The sequence below is a fragment of the Misgurnus anguillicaudatus genome, chromosome 7 (assembly GCF_027580225.2).
Source record: "Misgurnus anguillicaudatus chromosome 7, ASM2758022v2, whole genome shotgun sequence".
NCBI lineage: Eukaryota > Metazoa > Chordata > Actinopteri > Cypriniformes > Cobitidae > Misgurnus > Misgurnus anguillicaudatus.
In genome coordinates, this window is record NC_073343.2 from 26411915 (window position 1) to 26432271 (window position 20357).

Consider the following 20357-nt stretch of genomic DNA (forward strand, 5'->3'; position numbering starts at 1 on the left):
ACATTTTAACGCATTTTAATCGCACTTATTAACGGAGTCATTCGTAAATGCTGCAGACCCTGTTTTAGTTCGTGAACTCCGGGGTTGTGCTGCAGTGTAAATAAAAGTAGACGGAACCTAAACGAACAGCTGATTTTAACGTGACAACGCATCAATTTCAAAGTAAAAATGATTTATTCTGGTAAATGTCCTAATGTCTGTTATATGTTAATGTTTGAGTATTGTTGGGTTTAAATATTGTTGTAATGTTGTTTTGTTTCAATTTAATTAGCTTATTACGAGTTTAATTTAAGTTTTGTTTGCTACTTTAAAATGAATTTCGTTTCAAATAATTTGTCTCGTAATTATAAACAATGTTTTGTTGTTAGGTTTTGTGAATATAAATTAAAAAGAACATTAAAAGCAACACCGTGCATCTCATTGATGCATATGCTACCGAATGCCAAAACATGCAGTAGCCTATATCACTTACTTTTTTAAAAATCAGCCTGGCAGTGCCCAGAAATTAAATTTACACGCGCATTTAGTACATAATGTAGCAGCACGTTTGATTTGCGGTGTGCTTACGACTTTTAAAAATCAACTTCATATTAATTTTAATAGGCTACTTTGACGGAGGACACGCACGAGAACAGCGACGGCAGGTAAAGGAAAAGGTGTTTTTCTGCCGAATAGAGTCAGTTTGTAAGAACATTTTAAATGGACTATAAGATCATCAATATGAACTCTGAACAATGAACTATTATAAACATAACAGCAAGAAAAACTGAAGAGGAACTCGCAACATTAAAGCAATGAGCATTTATGTAGGCTAAAGCTATATATCACCTCTTATTTTTTAATTTAGTTAAGTTTCAAAGACTAAAGGCGCGTACATTATGCAGCGCTTTTCACATCCAAATCCCACTTAAGAAAACTATAAACGATGTGCAACTTAAAAATGTGCATAATATATTTTTTATATATTTTAATTTTAATATAGGCTATATAGTATATTATGTTTTGTTGTTTTATACGTGAGGTGGTGGATCCGCGCAAATAGGTACCGGAACACAGACAGTCAAAACCTGAGAAGTCCCGAACCCTGCAATTATTAAACAAATGACTACTTTAAGAAATGCGGGCCAAGAAGCGGTCGGGTATAATATATATATATTTTCTTTGCGGTCCGAGTTGCGGGCGGGTTAGATGAAAACCTTGGTCGGGACTCGGGTGCGGGTTGTTTATACATTGACCCGCGCATCACTGGTTAGCGTCGATAAGAGCATGGTTGTGTGTAAGCTATGCAACAAGGAATTCACATATCACCGCAGCACATCGAGCCTCAAGTATCATCTCAATGCAAAACATACAGCAGCTAGCGTGGACATTGGCCCGACTCCGGGTACAACGACTTGGTTGAACAAAAATAAACAATATTTTGTTGCTTAAGCTTATGTATTCAGTCATTATTCATAAAAATCCATGTAAAAAATTACTTCTTAATGTTCTCAGGTCAAATATTTATGTGTGATTAAAATGCGATTAATTTAGATTAATTAATTACAAAGCCTCTAATTAATTAGATTAATTTTTTTAATCGAGTCCCGGCCCTAATGAAAATATAAACTGGTAAAAAAATTCAAATCCAAAAACTGAATATGAAACTGCAGATCTAATTCAGATTGAACCTGACAGTTAAAAGCAAGCAGCGGACTGCTTTGTTGTGGCATGCAGAGGACTTTGATGTGTATTGGTCTTTCATACCTCCGGCTCTCCGCAGTCGCACTCCTCTCCTTCCTCTATGTATCCATTACCACATTTCTGTCCCCCGTAGAGCATTTTGACTTCCGGCATATTATATAAACACATGCCCACCCCCTTCTCCAGACTCGCCACCAGATCCTTCTTACTACAGGTACTGAACACTGTGGGGAACGGGTACCTGATAGAAAGAAAGAAGATAATTAAGAAAATTAATTGAGCTTTTTTTCAACAACACAAGTGGCTATTGAAGCATATTAAATATCCTTTATAAGAAGATCAGAACGACTGTTTAACTCTTTCCCTGCCATTGATGAGTTATTTCGTCAATTAAAAGAAAACATTTGCATAAAAAACGTGTTCCTGATGAATTTTTATGTTAATCTGCAATACCGCGATTATTGCGCACTTACTGAATTTATGAAAAAACTGAAGCCAAAACATTATTTACTAATTTTACACTCCGTGAATGTTTTCGACAATCGTTCGTCTCTAACAAAATTCCTTCACAAAAATGCAATTATTTCAGCTTTTTGCTAAAAAAAAATTATTTTTTAAGAAAAAGACCCATATAAGATTTATACGTTTATAAGCAGAGAAAAAAATATATAGATAGGATGAAAAGTTTTTTCCCATTTTGTTTATTGTTTGTTTGAAAGCAGAGGGTACAGTAGGTTCTTTCGTTTGATATATTTGTATATTTCTATATTTTTAGAGGAAAATTTTCCTGAGACATTTTGTGAAACTTTTGAGATAATCACAAAAAATGCTGGCAGGCAACTTAAAAAAAAAAGGCTTGCGGCAAATGAGTTAATAGTATATGTTAGGTTTTAGATATTGTTGGGGTGGCGTCCACATCAGGATCTTAAACTAGATTAACTACACTGTAAAAAATGGTGTTGTCCAGGCGTTTTCAGCCGCGTTTAAAAGTTTTGGTGTGCACAACCCCTTAGACCAGCACTAAACGAGCCTGGACCAGCATGGAAGGTCTTGTTGATGTAAGCTGGGATTTTAGCCAATAACAAGCTTTCCAAACAAATATCTGTTGAGCCAAACCAATTTGTGTGCTCAAAGCCAAGAGGATTTAAGGGAGCAACTTAGTAACAGAAAGCATAACAAAGCTTGAGAGCAAGAGGGATTTTAACAAAATAAACAACTGACACAATGGCACGACCCGACTGACCTGACCAAGCATAAAAAGTGATGAGAATTCAAATTTCCAGACCTTCAATGCCATTGCTTACACGAAACAAAATCAACAAAAACAAAAGCAAATTAGCATATGACCTTCCGCCGTGGCATTTACATTTTAACCCTTTATGACGTGATAGAACGCCAAGCCATCTGAGCATAAGCCTGTATGGTGACAGCTCAGAGTAGAGACGCACTACATGTACACCATCACAGTCCTGATACAAAACAAGTGCTGGGTATGACCTCAGACTTTGTTACAAGGTCTGCGGTCAGACCGAGCTCTTTTGGATAGCAGCGGCCAATCATATTCAAGCATGACAGCATCAGTCTGGGGTGACTCGAGATCAAAAAAGATATCTAAAGAAACTCACTTGGGTCTAGCTATGATCGCTGGAGAATACCATAGAAGATTTTTCATGGTCTGCTGCTGTATCTTCAGCTCACTAATCCCCCCCCCAAAAAAAAACAAGCAGAACAACAATGTGCGCATTTGCTATGCACTCATAAATATGCTAAACTTCTGAATAAATGGATGTCCTTGAGTTTCTGTGTTTTGAGAAGCAGGAGTGAGTGTGCATATGAAGAACAGATTAAAATATAATCATAATGCTCACGCTTTGAACAATTACAGTATGTTGTTACTTTCAGTAATTATACTTGGTAGATACAGCTTAATTATGATATATAGTATGGTCAAAAATAACTATTAACAATTGACACCTTCGCTCTTTATTCAAATATTTTATTAAAAACGCCAAAAAAATGTTGTATGCATGTAGCATTGGTGTGTTTGCAGTATAAACTGAAGCTGAACTTAAGATTTTAAAGGTGCAGTGTATACATTTTAGTATGATATATTGACAGAAATGCAATATAATAAAAAAACCCCGATGTTTTCAGTGGTGTACAAAGAACTTATGTTTTTATTATCTTTTATAATCAGTAGTTTCTATCTACATACATTTATCTACAGCCATTTTGTGCCGCCATGTTTCTACAGTAGCCCTAAATGGACAAACAGCTCTACAATGCTCATTTGTCACTATGGCCCTGTCCCAAATGGCACATTTCGGCCGTATGGACTTCCTCAGAGTCCACACTTTGATGACATCATGTAGTGCAGACCGTAAGGACCCTTGACGCAAGTCCAAGAGGTCACATCGGAGTCGTATTTTGGGACAGACTCGAGCGTCACGCCGGAAATAAGAAGAGAAGTTGCCCATCAGTGTGAACTCCTCCCTTCCGTCGTCTGATTGGTCTGACTGCTCTTTCGCAAGGACTTGGTAATGTGCGCGAAGCCTGCTGCAGTGCGAGCTTCGCCGAAGACCGTATCAAGGGAGCAAAGGGGACGCTGATAAGCACACTTCGGAGGGTAAAAATGACAGATGGGACACCCTACGGACTCGTAGACTAAGAGAGCACGAGCAATTTAACCCTGGAGAACCCAAGAACTCTTTTCTTAGCATTAATGAACCAAATTTGATCCGTTGGTTTTCCAGGGTTAAGGCCACGAGACTGAAAGTCCACATGAGGTGCGCCATTTGGGACAGGGCCTATGTTGTCTCAGATGATGACATGTTTGTCCTGTGGCAGCTACCATAGCTTCTCTATGTGTTTTAAAAGGGAGGGGTGAGCGGTGGACTGAGCTGTTGGTTGCGTTTCGCTAAAATCTACACACGGCACCTTTATGGAGGCTTGGCAAAAAGTTACACGTGCAAAGTTTATAAAGACATTGCCCAGGACAATGACTACAAAGCATTACCACAAAATCAACAAATATTGATAACATTGTTGACAATGTATGCTTTATTACCTGTACGTTTTTTGTTTATATTTATAAAATTCCCTAATTTCCAGATTTCCTAATACGCTGTGGTTTGCCTTTTTGCCAATTTTTTTTAAAATAAATACCTTTTACAAGTCAATGTCGCACACCTGTATGGACAATGAAGTCCAAATGTAGACACAAACACAAAAACCTGCAAACTATCTTCTTACAAAAAAGTATTAAAAAGTTTTTATTTGCAACGTTTCGATCGTATGATCATCATCAGGCATCAACACACTTATCAAACATCATTGTATAGGAGTGAAAACAATGTAGTTTGATAAGTGTGTTGATTTCTGATGAAGATCATACGATCGAAACATTGCAAATAAAAACTTTTTGATACTTTTTGTAAGAAGACAGTGTGGGGGATTTTCTGTGTTTGTGTTTAAAAAATACCTTAAAAGTTTTGCGTTTTGTCCATTTTGTACCATAAACCTCTTATTTTAATAGTTTAATCTAATCTGAGGGGGCATTAAAAGCAAATATTGTACATATTTTCCCCTAGACATCACTTTTGGCCACTATTTTGCACTTCTGTGTGGATTTAAAACTACAGTATGACTATTCTGCAGTGGGGTGCCAAAATCCACAATGAAAATTTGTGCATTTTAAACTTGGAAATAGTGCTGCACAATTAATCGCTTCGCAATCGCAATCGCGATGTCAGCCTGTGCGATTATATGACAGCAAAATGTTGCAATTATATTAAATAAATAAATGTGTGGACTTGTTAACACAAACTTTCTGATAAAAGTTTGATGATTTCCTTGCTGTTTAAAAAAAGAAACAAAAACGAACAAAAAAGGCATGCACGTGTGTGGTGTGCGTCGTCACTTATACCAGAGCGAAGATGAATGCAGAGGAGGTTGACAGTGATCTGGTAGCTATAAAAAAAACTCTACGTCTTGTATGGCGGTATTTTGGATTTAGGATTACTGACACTGAGCAGTTGCTACATCACGTGGCAATACGAAAACATTTATAGTTTTACAAATACACATTTTAGCATTATCACTAAACGGTGTGTGGATTTTCCTTAAAACCCATCAAGTTGACTCATGATAGTATAATCGCAACCACACATCGCAATATAAGCATCAATAACCGCAATGGGAAAAATTGCCCAAATCGTGCAGCCCTACTTGGAAATAAACAAAAAATGAGAACTGAAAATAGTGATTTTTGACATTATTCAAAATTGTACATTGCAATTAAATTGGCATGGCTCACCCAGTCTGGGCATGAATAAAAAACCTAACACTTTTGATTTAGAAATCATAAAAAAGTATCTTGCTCTGCTTAATAAATATTAGATCAGAATGAATGTACATGCTGTGTCACACCAAGGATAGCAATGGCTTTCGGCCGAAGCTGGTTGACCAAAGTCTTGCCGGTTAAGCACCCTGTTGGAGAAACCAGCATCTCATATATGGGGCAACATCAAAAACACCACACAGTGTCAGCTACTCATACTTTTTTCAGCATGGATGTTAAACATTTATACCAAGGAGACACAAAAAAATGTTTCCCAGCAAAAATGACAAGCTTATCAAAAATGAGACCGGCCACACACACGTCACACTAATCTCGCTTTTATCCAGCTTTGACCAATGGTCTTTGAAGAGTTGAACTTTAATGCTTTTGACACCTCAGTTCTACCCACACATCCTCAGTCATCGCCCCTGTTCATCAAAGACAACCTTACCACTCGCTTTCAGCAAGCAAACACAGAATACTGGCCAGAATCAAGCAGAAGTGAGTTGAAATAAACTGTCTCCAAATAAAAGAGAGGGAAACATAAGGGGAGGACAGAGGGAGGTGTGGGGAGGAGAAGCTGTTTGCCAGAAACATCGGTGTTCCTCTGGGGTAAGTGTCCGCTTGTTTTGGGTTTTGTGGTGGAAGTGTGTGGAGATAGGGTGGGTGTCTGCTTTGACTTTTGCAGGGGGTTTCTGGGTTTGTCATTATGCCCACCGCACCCTGTCCAACAATACCACTAATAAAAACATTACTACCAAGTTTAAGCATCACTTTTATTAGTGTAACCACCATTACTGGCTATTAACAATTTAAAACAAATCTTACATTTTCTCTTCTACTGCAATACATGCACCATCATATATTTATTTTATCAGCCACAGAACACAAACTCACACAGACAAATCAGCTTGGCACTCGACATCAGCTTGGCCTTGCAAATCAATGCTGACAATAAACCAGAAACAAGTCCTTTAGCCCCTAAACACTGATTTGCAATGAGCTATTGGCCTACAGCAAATATCACAGATGCCAGCAGTAACAGTGTGGCACCATGCACAGGCACAATGAGGTTGTGTGTGCGTTCAATGCCACCTTTAAAGGGATTAAAGCTGAAAGAGAGCAATCAGTAGGGGCGTCTGGAAGTAAAAGTCATGACATTTGCAAATGGAAGAGACACATATTGTATCTTAAAAAGCTAATGATCCAGAAATGACATTTCAGTCATGCTGTCGTTTGCTCAGCAGTGATGTTTCGAATAAAAATGGTGGCAGAGTAAAGGGATTTGGTTTGAAAAGGGATTAGCAGCATGGGAAGGGGCAGAGATCTTTGGAATGGTAAGCTGGTAAGGCTGGCATCAGGTCAAGTGGGTTAAGAGGGCCTGGCACTGTTTAGAATGGAGCTAGTAAAAGCCGGTATTTGGATTGGGATGGATTGGTCCGTGTGTCAAATGTGTTCGCCAGCCCACTCACAAATGGTGCTGCAGGAGCTTTGAGATAAGAGAGGTCGCAAATATAGCCAAGCATGACAACACACACACTCCTAAAAGACAAAATGAACAACATGCTGTTGTTATAGGGCTTGTAGACAGAGATGAAATGTCAGTTAAACTATTGGACACCACAACAATAGACGCAAACAACAACAAGCACTTGTGCAAGGAGGTTAAAAGTGATGTCCAACTTTGAACAATTTATTTAAATAAAAAGTGAAGATGTTTAAAGGAATAGTCTACTCATTTTCAATATTAAAATATGTTATTACCTTAACTAAGAATTGTTGATACATCCCTCTATCATCTGTGTGCGTGCACGTAAGCGATGGAGCGCGCTGCGACGCTTCGATAGCATTTAGCTTAGCCCCATTCATTCAATGGTACCATTTAGAGATAAAGTTAGAAGTGACCAAACACATCAACGTTTTTCCTATTTAAGACGAGTAGTTATACGAGCAAGTTTGGTGGTACAAAATAAAACGTAGCGCTTTTCTAAGTGGATTTAAAAGAGGAACTATATTTTATGGCGTAATAGCACTTTTGGGAGTACTTCGACTCGCCTGAAAAGTCCGCTCCCCTTCTCACTCTCATAATGGGAGAGGGAGGGTGTTACTGCGCCGAGTCGAAGTACTCCCAAAAGTGCTTTTACGCCATAAAATATAGTTCCTCTTTTAAATCCGCTTAGAAAAGTGCTACGTTTTATTTTGTACCACCAAACTTGCTCGTATAACTACTCGTCTTAAATAGGAAAAACGTTTATGTGTTTGGTCACTTCTAACTTTTTCTCTAAATGGTACCATTGAATGAATGGGGCTAAGCTAAATGCTATCGAAGCGTCGCAGCGCGCTCCAGCGCTTACGTGCACACAAACAGATGATAGAGGGATGTATCAACAATTCTTAGTTAAGGTAATAACATATTTTAATATTGAAAATGAGTAGACTATTCCTTTAAGGGACACTCCACTTTTTTTGAAAATAGGCTCATTTTCCAGCTCCCCTAAATTTAACACTCGATTTATACAGTTTTGGAATCCGTTCAGCCGATCTCCATGTCCGGCGGTATCACTTTTAGCATAGCTTAGCATAATTCATTGAATCTGATTAGACCATTAGCATCATACTCAAAAATGACCAAAGAGGTTAGTAACTTTCAAAAGCAGGGGACTATTTTCGGGCACTAATATCATTGCGCCTGCTGCACGCATGGTACGGCAGCAAAGTCCTTGATTATTACGCCAGAATGTGAGTAAAGTTCCTAGCCAAAAAAGGAAACAGTTTTTTCAAACTGAATAGCTAATAGCTATACAGAATAGAGTAAACAACACATCTGTTCCCTTTAAAATTCTGCCATGAATTGTGCTTTCTGTAGTTATTTGTTACAGCGAATCACCGCCCCAGATGCAAAAAAATCCCTCCAAACCCCTGCGCTTCATTTCTCAACTCAAATATCTGCACTCATCTGAAACTTAAACTGCTATCATTTAGCATCTGCATCATATTTCTCATTAAACATTCCCTAAGCGAAAGCACATCTTCTCAAAGACTATTAAGCAAAACAATGTACACAGATGCTGATTACAGTGAAAATTATTCTGAAATTACACGCCTGCTGTCCTCTCAAAAGTGTGTGTGTGCTTAAACATTTTCATGTATTTATGAAACAGATGCAATGTCGAGTGCTCGCAGAAAACAAAACTCCAGCACTTGCTTGTGTTGTCTGCACCTCTGATCTTCTTACCTTTACATTGCCTTTACAGTATTGGGCAATGGTGACCAAACTCAAACCACATTACATTACATTACATTACAGGAGTACATCCTTTTCCTGCACTATTAGAAGAAATGGTCAAAATATGCACCCTAGCTGTCACTGGGGCAGTACCAGAGGTACATGGGTGATTCTCACGAAACCATTGAAACACCACGGCACAAATGATTTTAGCTTTAAAATGTGTAATATAGTAACATTAAAAAGCATCAGAATTAACACAATACTGTGTTCTACCTTGCACAATGTGTGATTTCAACATAAGAATTTATAATTGTAAATTTTATCGAATTTTCTGCTGAAATTCTCATTACCGCAATGTGTCCGGCTGTGTTTGAACATGCGTTATGTTGTAATTTAATCAAATTAACACAAAAATATTTAGAAAAAAAATAAATGGATGTTTTGCTAGACTACTTTAGATGACAGAAAAAATATTTACTGAATATTCATGTATAATAATAATGAAGAAAAATTAAGAAAATGATGTGTCCATGCCTGATGTTCTCATCCTCCGCAACACTTTTTGAGAACAGTTTAAGCACACATACAGAATTTTCATAAAGTTTGATTTTGAGTGACCGAGCACATGGACCAGTTACTTCAAGATGGCTACCAGGTAAGATCATTTTTTTACAGTTAATTTGAAATATTGTCTAGTCAGAATGCTTACACGACATTTTGATTATCATTACCGCAACAGAAGCTTATTAAATGTTAATTTAATTAATAGAAGCATAATACTTTGATTTTAAATGCATGTGCAGAATCTCCAAATTATGTTCTTTCAGGTTTGTCATGTAATTTTAAAAATATGTCAGTGTTGATGTTTTCTGACTGTTGCGGTAATGAGATTTTTAAGGACTACTTTTTTTAATTATGTTACAAAAAGTGTTAAATGATAAGTAAAAGTTTTTAAATTAATGTTCTCATTTACTCCAGACTTTGTTTTTCAATGTCTGGTGGGAAAAAAAGTAAATTTAAGCAATTTTTACATTTTCATGCTTGACATTTTTAAAACCAAGTTTTCGTGAGAATCACCCACATATTGGTACCAAAGAAAGCGTATCAGCATTTTTAAATGATAAATATTGGTACCTACACTGTAAAAAATTTCCGGGTTTTCACAAGATGTAACTGTGATATTTCACAGTAAATTACATTATTAGCATGTCACAGGCTTTAGCTGTGACATTTCACAATATAGTACAGTATTCAGACTTTTATTGTGAAAATAATGCCATCGGCGAAATCACAGGGAACGGCTGTAAGTTCCGACGCGCGCTATCTGTTTGGGTTCTCTCATCTCTGCGGTCTCATCCAACGGATTCAGTGGTAAGTGTTAAAATGTCAAATTTTGTCAAATAAATGATTGATTTATTTTCAAAATATATGTCATAGTGCATGGAGTATTATCCAAATGTCGTTATTTGTAGGTTTCGCGTGGGTTGAACCGCTGAATTTAAAAATAAAGCAATGAACAGATGTTGGTAGTGTTACTGTGAGACCTTTTAGGAGCTTTATTAAAAATAAAACCTTATTTGTTAACTTGTGCTTTTCTTAGTGCTAAGCTAACAGCTTTCTCTCTTTTTCTTCCTACACAGCATCTTTCTGCGGTATCCACTGGGGAGTAAAGTTATGAGGTAAAATGTGGCTTATACGAACATTATGGCCGTTATTATCAGATAGAAAATGTGTCGTGGATTAGGGCAGACGTAAATTCATTTCAAAATATAACTTAACGTTAACATAGAGGTGTGTGAGAGAGATATGGAGCAGCGGTTATCTGCCGCGTTACCTGAAAAATAAAGTGCGTATGTCAATGTTTTAAGACATTTTAAGGGGTGATTTACATATATCGCGTCTTTTGCGCGCTCAAGTTCGTTATTTCAAATATAGGCGAAGCGACGCGCTCGTTTTTCTCGGCGCGTCCGCACCGCATTGATTTAAAAACATTTCAACTTTTCAGAGTCATCTGTGTTTTTGCAAGTAACTTACAAGAACGTTAATGTGATTTCCAGCTGTAGGTAATTCATACGTTTTAATCTTGTGATGGTGTTTGTATTTATGGGCAGACTACATGGTGGTGAGCTTTCTAACTACACACACAGTTCATTTTAAGGTTGACACCCTAGTTGTCCTGCCTTATAGTTTCACATTTTAACTAATCTGTATATATTGTTCAGTAGTGCTTAGTAACTTTCATGTGTGTGAACCTGCATTAACGTATACAACATGAAAAGTGAAGCCTTCTTCATTGTTTCCAGGTATTTTTTCCACACTTCACAAGGATGGGGACATCACTCAGAAGAGTAAAGTTTCGAGAAGCCCTGGATAACAACTACAATAACATTCTGAAGTTCGTCCAAGGAGTCAACTATCATCAACGGGGTAAAGATGTTTTGTCTTGTTTTAAGCTCGAGGCAAGATAAGGCTGCATTCATTCTACTCTTTCTGATGGCAAACTTCAACGAGCCCAATGATACCATTGTGCTTAATGTTAAAGGAATAGTCTACTCATTTTCAATATTAAAATATGTTATTACCTTAACTAAGAATTGTTGATACATCCCTCTATCATCTGTGTGCGTGCACGTAAGCGCTGGAGCGCGCTGCGACGCTTCGATAGCATTTAGCTTAGCCCCATTCATTCAATGGTACCATTTAGAGATAAAGTTAGAAGTGACCAAACACATCAACGTTTTTCTTATTTAAGACGAGTAGTTATATGAGCAAGTTTGGTGGTACAAAATAAAACGTAGCGATTTTCTAAGCGGATTTAAAAGAGGAACTATATTGTATGGGGTAATAGCACTTATGGGAGTACTTCGACTCGGCGCAGTAACACCCTCCCTCTCCCATTATGAGAGGGAGAAGGGGAGCGGACTTTTCAGGCGAGTCGAAGTACTCCCAAAAGTGCTATTACGCCATAAAATATAGTTCCTCTTTTAAATCCGCTTAGAAAATCGCTACGTTTTATTTTGTACCACCAAACTTGCTCATATAACTACTCGTCTTAAATAGGAAAAACGTTGATGTGTTTGGTCACTTCTAACTTTATCTCTAAATGGTACCATTGAATGAATGGGGCTAAGCTAAATGCTATCGAAGTGGCGCAGCGCGCTCCAGCGCTTACGTGCACGCACACTGATGATAGAGGGATGTATCAACAATTCTTAGTTAAGGTAATAACATATTTTAATATTGAAAATGAGTAGACTATTCCTTTAAAGGAACAGGCACACATTTTGGGAATTTAGCTTATTCACCATATCCCCCAGAGTTAGAGAAGTCCATACATACCTTTCTCTTCTTCGTGCATGCTGTAACTCTGTCTGATGCAGCCCCTGCTAGCTTAGCTTAGCACAAAGACCTGGAAGTGAATGGCCCCAGCTAGCAAACTGCTCCCAATAATTGACAAAATAACGCAAACAATTTCCTATTTATTTGTATAATCACACCATGTACAAATAACAAGGTCATATGAGACACAGCGATCTTTTAACAGTGTACATGCTACTGGGAACTATGTTCTCGGAAGGCGCAGCGCTGCTGCTTGGGCGGAGTGATTTGCACATCTCTCTGCCCCTCACCAGGGGCTTCTCGGGTGCTGCGAGCGGGTTACTCCGCCCAAGTGGCAGTGCATCACCTGAGAATATAGTTCCCTGTATGTATACTGTTAAAAGGTGGCTGTGTCTCATATGACCTTGTTATTTGTACACGGTGTGACTATACAAATCACAAAATGTTCTCGTTATTTTGTCACTTATTGGGAGCGGTGTGCTGGCTGGGGCCGTTTACTTCCGGTCTTTGTGCTAAGCTAAGCTAGCGGGGGCTGCGTCAGACATAGTTAGAGCACGCACGGAGATGGGAAAGATATGTATGGACTTATCTAACTCTGGCCCAGGTGAAAAAGTAGTACACTTTCATAATATACTTAAAGTGCTCTATTTTCGCACACTAATTTTGTACCTACTAAAAGTTCGTTTTTAGTACTTTTTAAGATGTTCTTAAGATTATCTAAGTGTACTTCACTGTGCTATTTTGAGACACCATGAATTTAAACTAAAATGCACTTTTAACATACTATCTCTGTATTAAAAATGAATTTATTTAACACCTGTATTAAACTTGAACCCAACTTTCATACAAAGATCTATTCAAGTTTACTACAAGTGGTACCTAAATACATTTTTAAAATACATTTTTATGTCACACTTAGATGTTCTTAAGATTATCTTAAGTACTAAAGAAGAATTTTTAGTATATTAAGTACAAAATTAGTGCACGAAAATAGAGCACTTTAAGTACACTATGGAAGTGTACTTCTTTTTCACCTGGGGGATACAGTAAATAAGCTAAATTCCCAAAATGTGGGCGTGTTCCTTTAATGTAAATATATATTTTACCCTTAAATTAGCATTAAGTCTATTATTTTTGGGTAAATGCACTGTACTTGTATATTGCCTTTCTAGTCTTCTGGGTCCGGTTGCACCAGCTAGACGTAAAATATAAGAGTCGTGCGTAAAGGGTTCATTATAGTTGTCCGTAGGTCCTACAGCTTAGCCGCAATGGTGTAGGTAACATGCCGGTTTTCGTATGCACTTCTGCGTAGTCGCCTGCGTCAACATGCAAATACACATGCAGACCGCTGGTAGTCAGTATCCACGCGTGTAACCACAGTAGAAGCTCAACCGCCAAAGAAGCAGCAGCTTGCCCAGCCAACCCACAAACGAAGAAGAACAGCAACCTGTGCATGCCCTGAGAAGACCAGCAACGATGGAAGCAAATAAACAGCGACCTATGTTGCAGTTTGAGCAAAATCACCCCTCAACCCGGCCCACCGTTGCTCCCACTGGCGCAAACAGAAATACCTATGACACAGTTTGTTTACCAGACAGGAAAGGTTCTAGTTGACCAGTCACAGTGCTTGCTGTCCGTGTAGAACTGACGCGTTGTTAATAATTTGGCGAGGGCACGCCAGGCTACCCAAAGCTATGCTCAGGCTACGGATAACCTACAGCATAGCTATAACATGGGCTTAAACGGATAGTTCATCTTAAAATAAATTTTTTGTTTATACGCATACCCCCAGGCCATCCAAGATGTAGGTGACTTTGTTTTTTCAGTAGAACACAAATATAGATTTTTAACTCCAATCGTTTCAGTCTTTAAGTTGTATAATGCGAGTGGATGGTAACAAAATCTGAGAGAAAAAAAACATACACAGACAAATCCAAATTAAACTCTGCGGCTCATGCAGACACATTCATGTCCTAAGACACGAAATGATCGGTTTGTGCGAGAAACCGAACACTATTTATATAATTTTTTACCTCTAATACAACACTATACCCAAAGCAATACGTGCGTACACATCACTGTCTGATTCCTGTAATGTTTAATGGCGGGTTGCGAAACAACTTCATAGGTGCATAGTGTATATGGGCCCTCATGCCGTGCACCCAATACAGTAGGTGGCGGTATGCACCTATGAAGTTGTTTCGCATCCCACCATTAAACATTACAAGAATCAGACGGTGATATGTATGTGCGTATTGCTTTGGGTATAGTGTTGTATTAGAGGTAAAAATTTAGGGCTGCACGATATACCGCATGCGATTATGAATGTAATATTGTCAACTTTTCAGTGAACTACGGCTCTGTGTAGTTAATCGCTCCATCTAAAAGCAGCTAATGGTGATTTACTACTAATCAAAGAACTGGCTTCACTGAACAGAAGCACGTGACAATCGCATGCGATTTATCGTGCAGCCCTATAAAAAATGATATAAATACTGTTCGGTTTCTCCCACAAACGTATTGTTTCGTGTCTTAGGACATTGAAGTGTCGTCACGAGCCGCAGGGTTTAATTTGGATCTCTGTGCATTTTTTCTCTCTCAGATTGTTTTACCATCCACTTGCATTATACGACTGACAGATTAAAAAGGTTGTAGTTACAAATCTACATTTGTGTTCTACTGAAGAAACAAAGTCACCTAAATCTTAGAAGGCCTAGGGGTAAGCTGACAAACATAAAAAATACATTTTAAGATGAACTATCCCTTAAGGGGTCTACACCGTAGCTAGGCTGTAGGTTATCCGTAGCCTGTGCGTAGCTTTGCATAGAAATTTTAATTATAAAATTGCCAAAATTTTAACAGCGCGTGACGCGTCAGATCTACAAGGTCCACAAGCGCTGTGATTGGTCCACTAGAATCCTTCCCGTCAGCTAAAAAAAATCCTGCGTCATAGGTATAGACGGTTTCATCGGACGCACAAAATACGCGTCTGGATCCGACCTTTACTTCCGGTTTCGTTTTTTTTTAATGGTCGACTGGTTGCTAAACTGATCTCTTGAACAAATGCCTCGTCGAAAAGAACAAATGTTTTGGTTTCCTATGTAATCTATGTGTTGTTGTTTTTTTGCTTGTTATATAAATACACTACGTTTAAAGAACTTTGTTGTTATTTGTTCTTAGCGGAGTTTACCTGAAGTTACGTGCGGACCGCGGCCGCTTGTTTATGTTGTTACTGCTGAAACATTCTATATCCGTTTGTGATGGTGAGAACAAAGATGGGTCAAGTTAAGGAGTGATTTAACTCAAACTGCACAAGTCACTGGCTTTTTATTTCCATCACTGCTAGTCTTCTCAAAACATACACAACAAGCTGCTGTTTCTTCTTCATTTGTGGGTTAACTGAGCAAGCTGCTACTTCTTTGCCACGCAAAAGTACATATGAAAACTGACGCGTAGCCTACGCTCGTCAGATCGCATAACATTATAACAGGAATAGGTACGTAAAGGAATGATGGTGTGGTGTTGTAGAAATGTAGAAAAGTAAAAGTACAGATAATTTATTGCAAAATGTAACAAAGTAAAAGTCAAAAGTATGTTCTATAGATTATACTTAAGTAAAGTACAAATACATGGAAAATTTACTTAAAATACAGTACTTCGTTAACTTAGGCCGGTGACACACTGGATGCGTGGCATAAGCGTCTCAGCTGCGTGACGTGTCCGTTTTTAATTCGGCTCCCATGTTAACAGGTTACAGCTTGCAGAGTGCCTGCTTGAGATGTGCGTCTCAGGCGCGGCTCGAGCTGCGCGGAAAACGAGTGCATGCTAGAAATAGAACCGACACCTTTTTTCATGTGACACGCAAGCCTGTTGGAAGCGTTTCCAGGCAAAATAGAATAGGAAAATATGTTTATATTTCATTTTGTACACAAATACATAATAATTAATGACATTTTGATGTTTGAAAGTCTATAGGTTGACATAAATTCAGATATAAATGTAATTTAAATTTATATATATATATATATATATATATATATATATATATGTATCGATTTTCAAATATTGCACCTGTTAATGGTGTCCTTTATCAGTAGGCATTATATTTATGTCTGGTCTGTCGGCGACATCCCTCTATGTCACCTACTGCAGCTGTAGCGCGCCAGCATCATGTCAGGCACGGTTCTGGTGTGTAAAAACACTGAAAATGTGAAGCAGCCGCCACTCAACTGACAAGCAACAGAAACGCCCTGCTCACACCACGCAGCCAGTGTGTCAGCGGCCTTACATTTTACCACTGCCTAACAGGATGTTATGGCGCTTTTCCATTGCATAGTACCCCACGGTTTAGTTTAGTTTGGGTCGGGTCAGCTCACCTCACTTTGGCTTGGTTAGCTTTTCCATCGAGTTTAGTAGTGCTGGGCAAAGATTAATCGCGATTAATCGCATACAAAATAAAAGTGATTTTTGGCATAATATATGAGTATGTGCTGTGTGTAATTATTATGTATAAATAAATACACACACATTCATGTATGTATTTAAGAAACATTTACATGTTTATATATATTTATTTATATTTTTATATATTCTATATTAAAAAATAAATTAAAAACAATTATATATAAGTAAAACAATTCTGAAATGAATATATGAATGTGTGTGTGGTTAAATATACACAATTATTAGACACAGTACACGCATATATATTATGCAAAAAATCACTTTTATTTTGTATGCGATTAATCGCGATTAATCTTTGCCCACCACTAGAGTTTAGTATCACTTCGCAGTGGTAGGGATTATAGGCGTGTCGTTATATTTGCGCTGCCTGCTGTGACATCATACAAGTGAGAGCGTCGTTGTATATTCCAATACAGTTATTTATTTCTCAGTCCACCACAAAATTAAAAATTTACCACCACAAACAGATGTTTGCACATCGCATTTATAACTTTACCTCTGTCTCACATGACAGTTTCTGTACAAACACCCGCGGCGTCAGCCGACGGCGCTCCGCGGAGCCTCATTTAGGTTGCATTTAAGCATATATAATCCTGACGTGCTCGTCGCAAATGTTCCGCCACAAATTGCAAGTCTGGAAAAAAACTGTTATGATGTCCCTGTTTCTCAACCTGTGGATGTTTTTCATTGCTAAATGGGAGTTTGGGAACTTATAGCAGAGCAGATGACAACATGTTTGCTCAAGACAGCGCAAGCTAGCATTGAGGTAAAGCTAATTTTACATTATAGGGATGATGTGATTCTCTCAGACCAATCAGTGATCTACAGTGTTTTCACGTCACGTTTGGTATCAGCTCGGGTCGCTTGGAACCCCAACCGAGGTGGTACGAAAAAAAGTATCGGGTACTACGTACTGCACCCAATGGAAAAGCTCCCAAAGGTGAGCTGACCTGACCCAAACTAAACCAAACCGTGGGGTACTATGCAATGGAAAAGCGCCATTAGATACCTAACCTAACTGCACCAGAAGTGGACATGCACAAAGTTGACAAGTCCCGCCCAAAAAACCCGGAAGCATGATAATCCCCTATTATTTGACGTTGTGAAGACCACCCACCGATTGAAAAAGAAATTGGCTATTAGCACATATGTTTGTTAAGAAACGTATATCTGATCCTCATTTACATTTTTATATTAAAAGCCTATATTATATATAAGCCTATATTTATCAATGCGCGTGTGGACAAACATACAAACATTCTATAACCACCGCACCGCAGTAAATTGGTGCATTACCATCGCGGTGGTAAAATACTGTCACCGTTAACAGCTGTAATATACTGTATATATACATACATACATACACACTACTGTGCAAAAGTCTTAGACCAGCTTTGTTGGACCACCTTGTCCAAACTGAGCTAACTTTAGTTTGCTCTGTACTGCATCCCACTTGAAAAAAACTAACAGCTTTTCTCTCTGCCTTTTTGTTTATAGGTGCTTCTTGGACATTAATTCGGAGACAGACAGGCAGAAAGGACAGAAACAACAAGCTGCAAGTCTGTACACTGATTAGAAAACTTATGACTTGAATGGATGTCAGTCTAGTGTGTCACAAATACTAGTTCTTTGTTTAGCTAGAGGCGATTGTACACTTTGTACTCTTACAATGTTCTATATCAGGAGTCTCCAACGTGGTGCCCATGGGCAGCAGGTAGCCCGCACAGAGTCTGTGAGGTGCCCACCAAATCACATTCTATTAATAGTCTCAATTGTAATATTTGTTGATTACATATTTTTTATATTGACTTGGCTTGGTTTACATATGTTAAAATTTTAAACAATACAAAAACATATCAAAAAGTACAATGAAATAAAATCAACAAGTAAAACAAAAAAAGTTTTGAGTAGACTATATCAAAAGGTAGCCCTCCAAAATGTTTTATCCATTGTGGTAGCCCTTGCTCACAAAAAGGTTGGAGACCCCTGTTCTATATTGTGTCTGTTAAATAAAGAAACATGAAGAAATTAGTGAATGTCAGTCTACATTGTAAAAATAAAATATTTGTTGCACTTATTTTTTAAGTTTAATTAACGCTAAATTACAGTTTATTTCAGCTTTCTTGACTGGTGAGGAGTTGCTATTAATTATAAAAAATAAAGTTGAAATAACTTAAGCTAACTACTTTAATTTTATAATTTATAGCAACTCTTCATTAGTCAAAAAAGTTAAATGAATTATAAATTCAAGTTGTTTAAATTTAAAAAATGTAAGTTCCGTTTTTTTACAGTGTAGAGCGGGGTGGGCATTCCTGGTCTTTGAGGGCCACTGTCCTGCAAAGTTTAGCTCCAACCCTAATCAAACACACCTCAATGTCATTTCCAAGTCATACTGAAGCCTTTGATTGAGATTTTCAGGTGTGTTTGATTAGGGTTGGAGCTAAACTTTGCAGGACAGTGGCCTTCAAGGACCAGGAATGCCCACCCCTGCTGTAGAGTGTAAGCAGTGTTCCAATGCACGAAAGGAAATATTATTCTGTGTAGTTATTATTCTGATGTTATTTATACTATCTGAGATAGTCAATGAATAATATGTAATAATATGTTATGTACAAAATAAAAGTATGAAATCGATTGTTTTTGTGTTTATTTGAATTTAACATCTTTTTAATTTTAATATATTGATATAGCCAGTAACATTACAGTGAACACTGTAATTCTACAGCAGACTACTGCTAAATAGCAGTCCATGAACTGTAACTTAATGACTAAATACATTTATTCTATGGGATAATGCTGCTATATCACAGTAATCTAAAATACATTACTTGTAATTTCACAGTTAAATAACGTAGTATTACAGTAACATACTGCTAAATCACAGTAATATGGAGGACTAACTACTGTAAGATCACGGTATACAGCTGTCATTTCACAAGTATTTACTGTAAAAATGACACAGTAACATACTGTGAAAGTACAGTACCTGCATGACAGTAATTTACTGTGAAGTTACATACTGTACCTTCCTGTGAAAGTAATGCAACTGGTTGCCAGTAATTTACTGTGAATTTACAGTCAATCTTTTTACAGTGTAATGGTATATATTACGATCTTTTTACAGGGGACATTTCACATGATTTTTTAATATGTCAAATAAATCTTTGGTGTCCCCAGAGTATATATGAGAAGTTTTATCTCAAAATATCATATAGATAATTTATTATAACATGTTAAAATTGTCACTTTGTAGGTGCTGTTTTTGGGTGTGTCCTTTAACATGCAAATGAGCTCTGTACTAAA

The 20357-nt window shown here is 37.7% G+C and overlaps 1 protein-coding gene and 1 long non-coding RNA gene across 4 annotated transcripts in view; one reads left to right on the top strand and one right to left on the bottom strand.

The window, feature by feature from the left end:
• adam12b (ADAM metallopeptidase domain 12b) overlaps positions 1-20357 on the bottom strand; it is a 144522-nt gene that overhangs the window by 34118 nt on the left and 90047 nt on the right. For both annotated transcript variants that reach the window (XM_055172032.2, XM_055172031.2), the window contains exon 12: positions 1747-1924. In XM_055172032.2, the coding sequence (XP_055028007.2) occupies positions 1747-1924 (178 nt within the window). The remainder of the gene's footprint in view (positions 1-1746; positions 1925-20357) is intronic.
• LOC141365359 (uncharacterized) lies at positions 10389-19688 on the top strand. 2 transcript variants are annotated; one of them, XR_012370581.1, is made up of 3 exons: positions 10389-11314; positions 11555-11678; positions 18552-19688. It is a non-coding gene; the product is annotated as an uncharacterized lncRNA (long non-coding RNA). The 2 variants fall into 2 exon arrangements; XR_012370580.1 differs by having other exon boundaries at positions 10389-10930.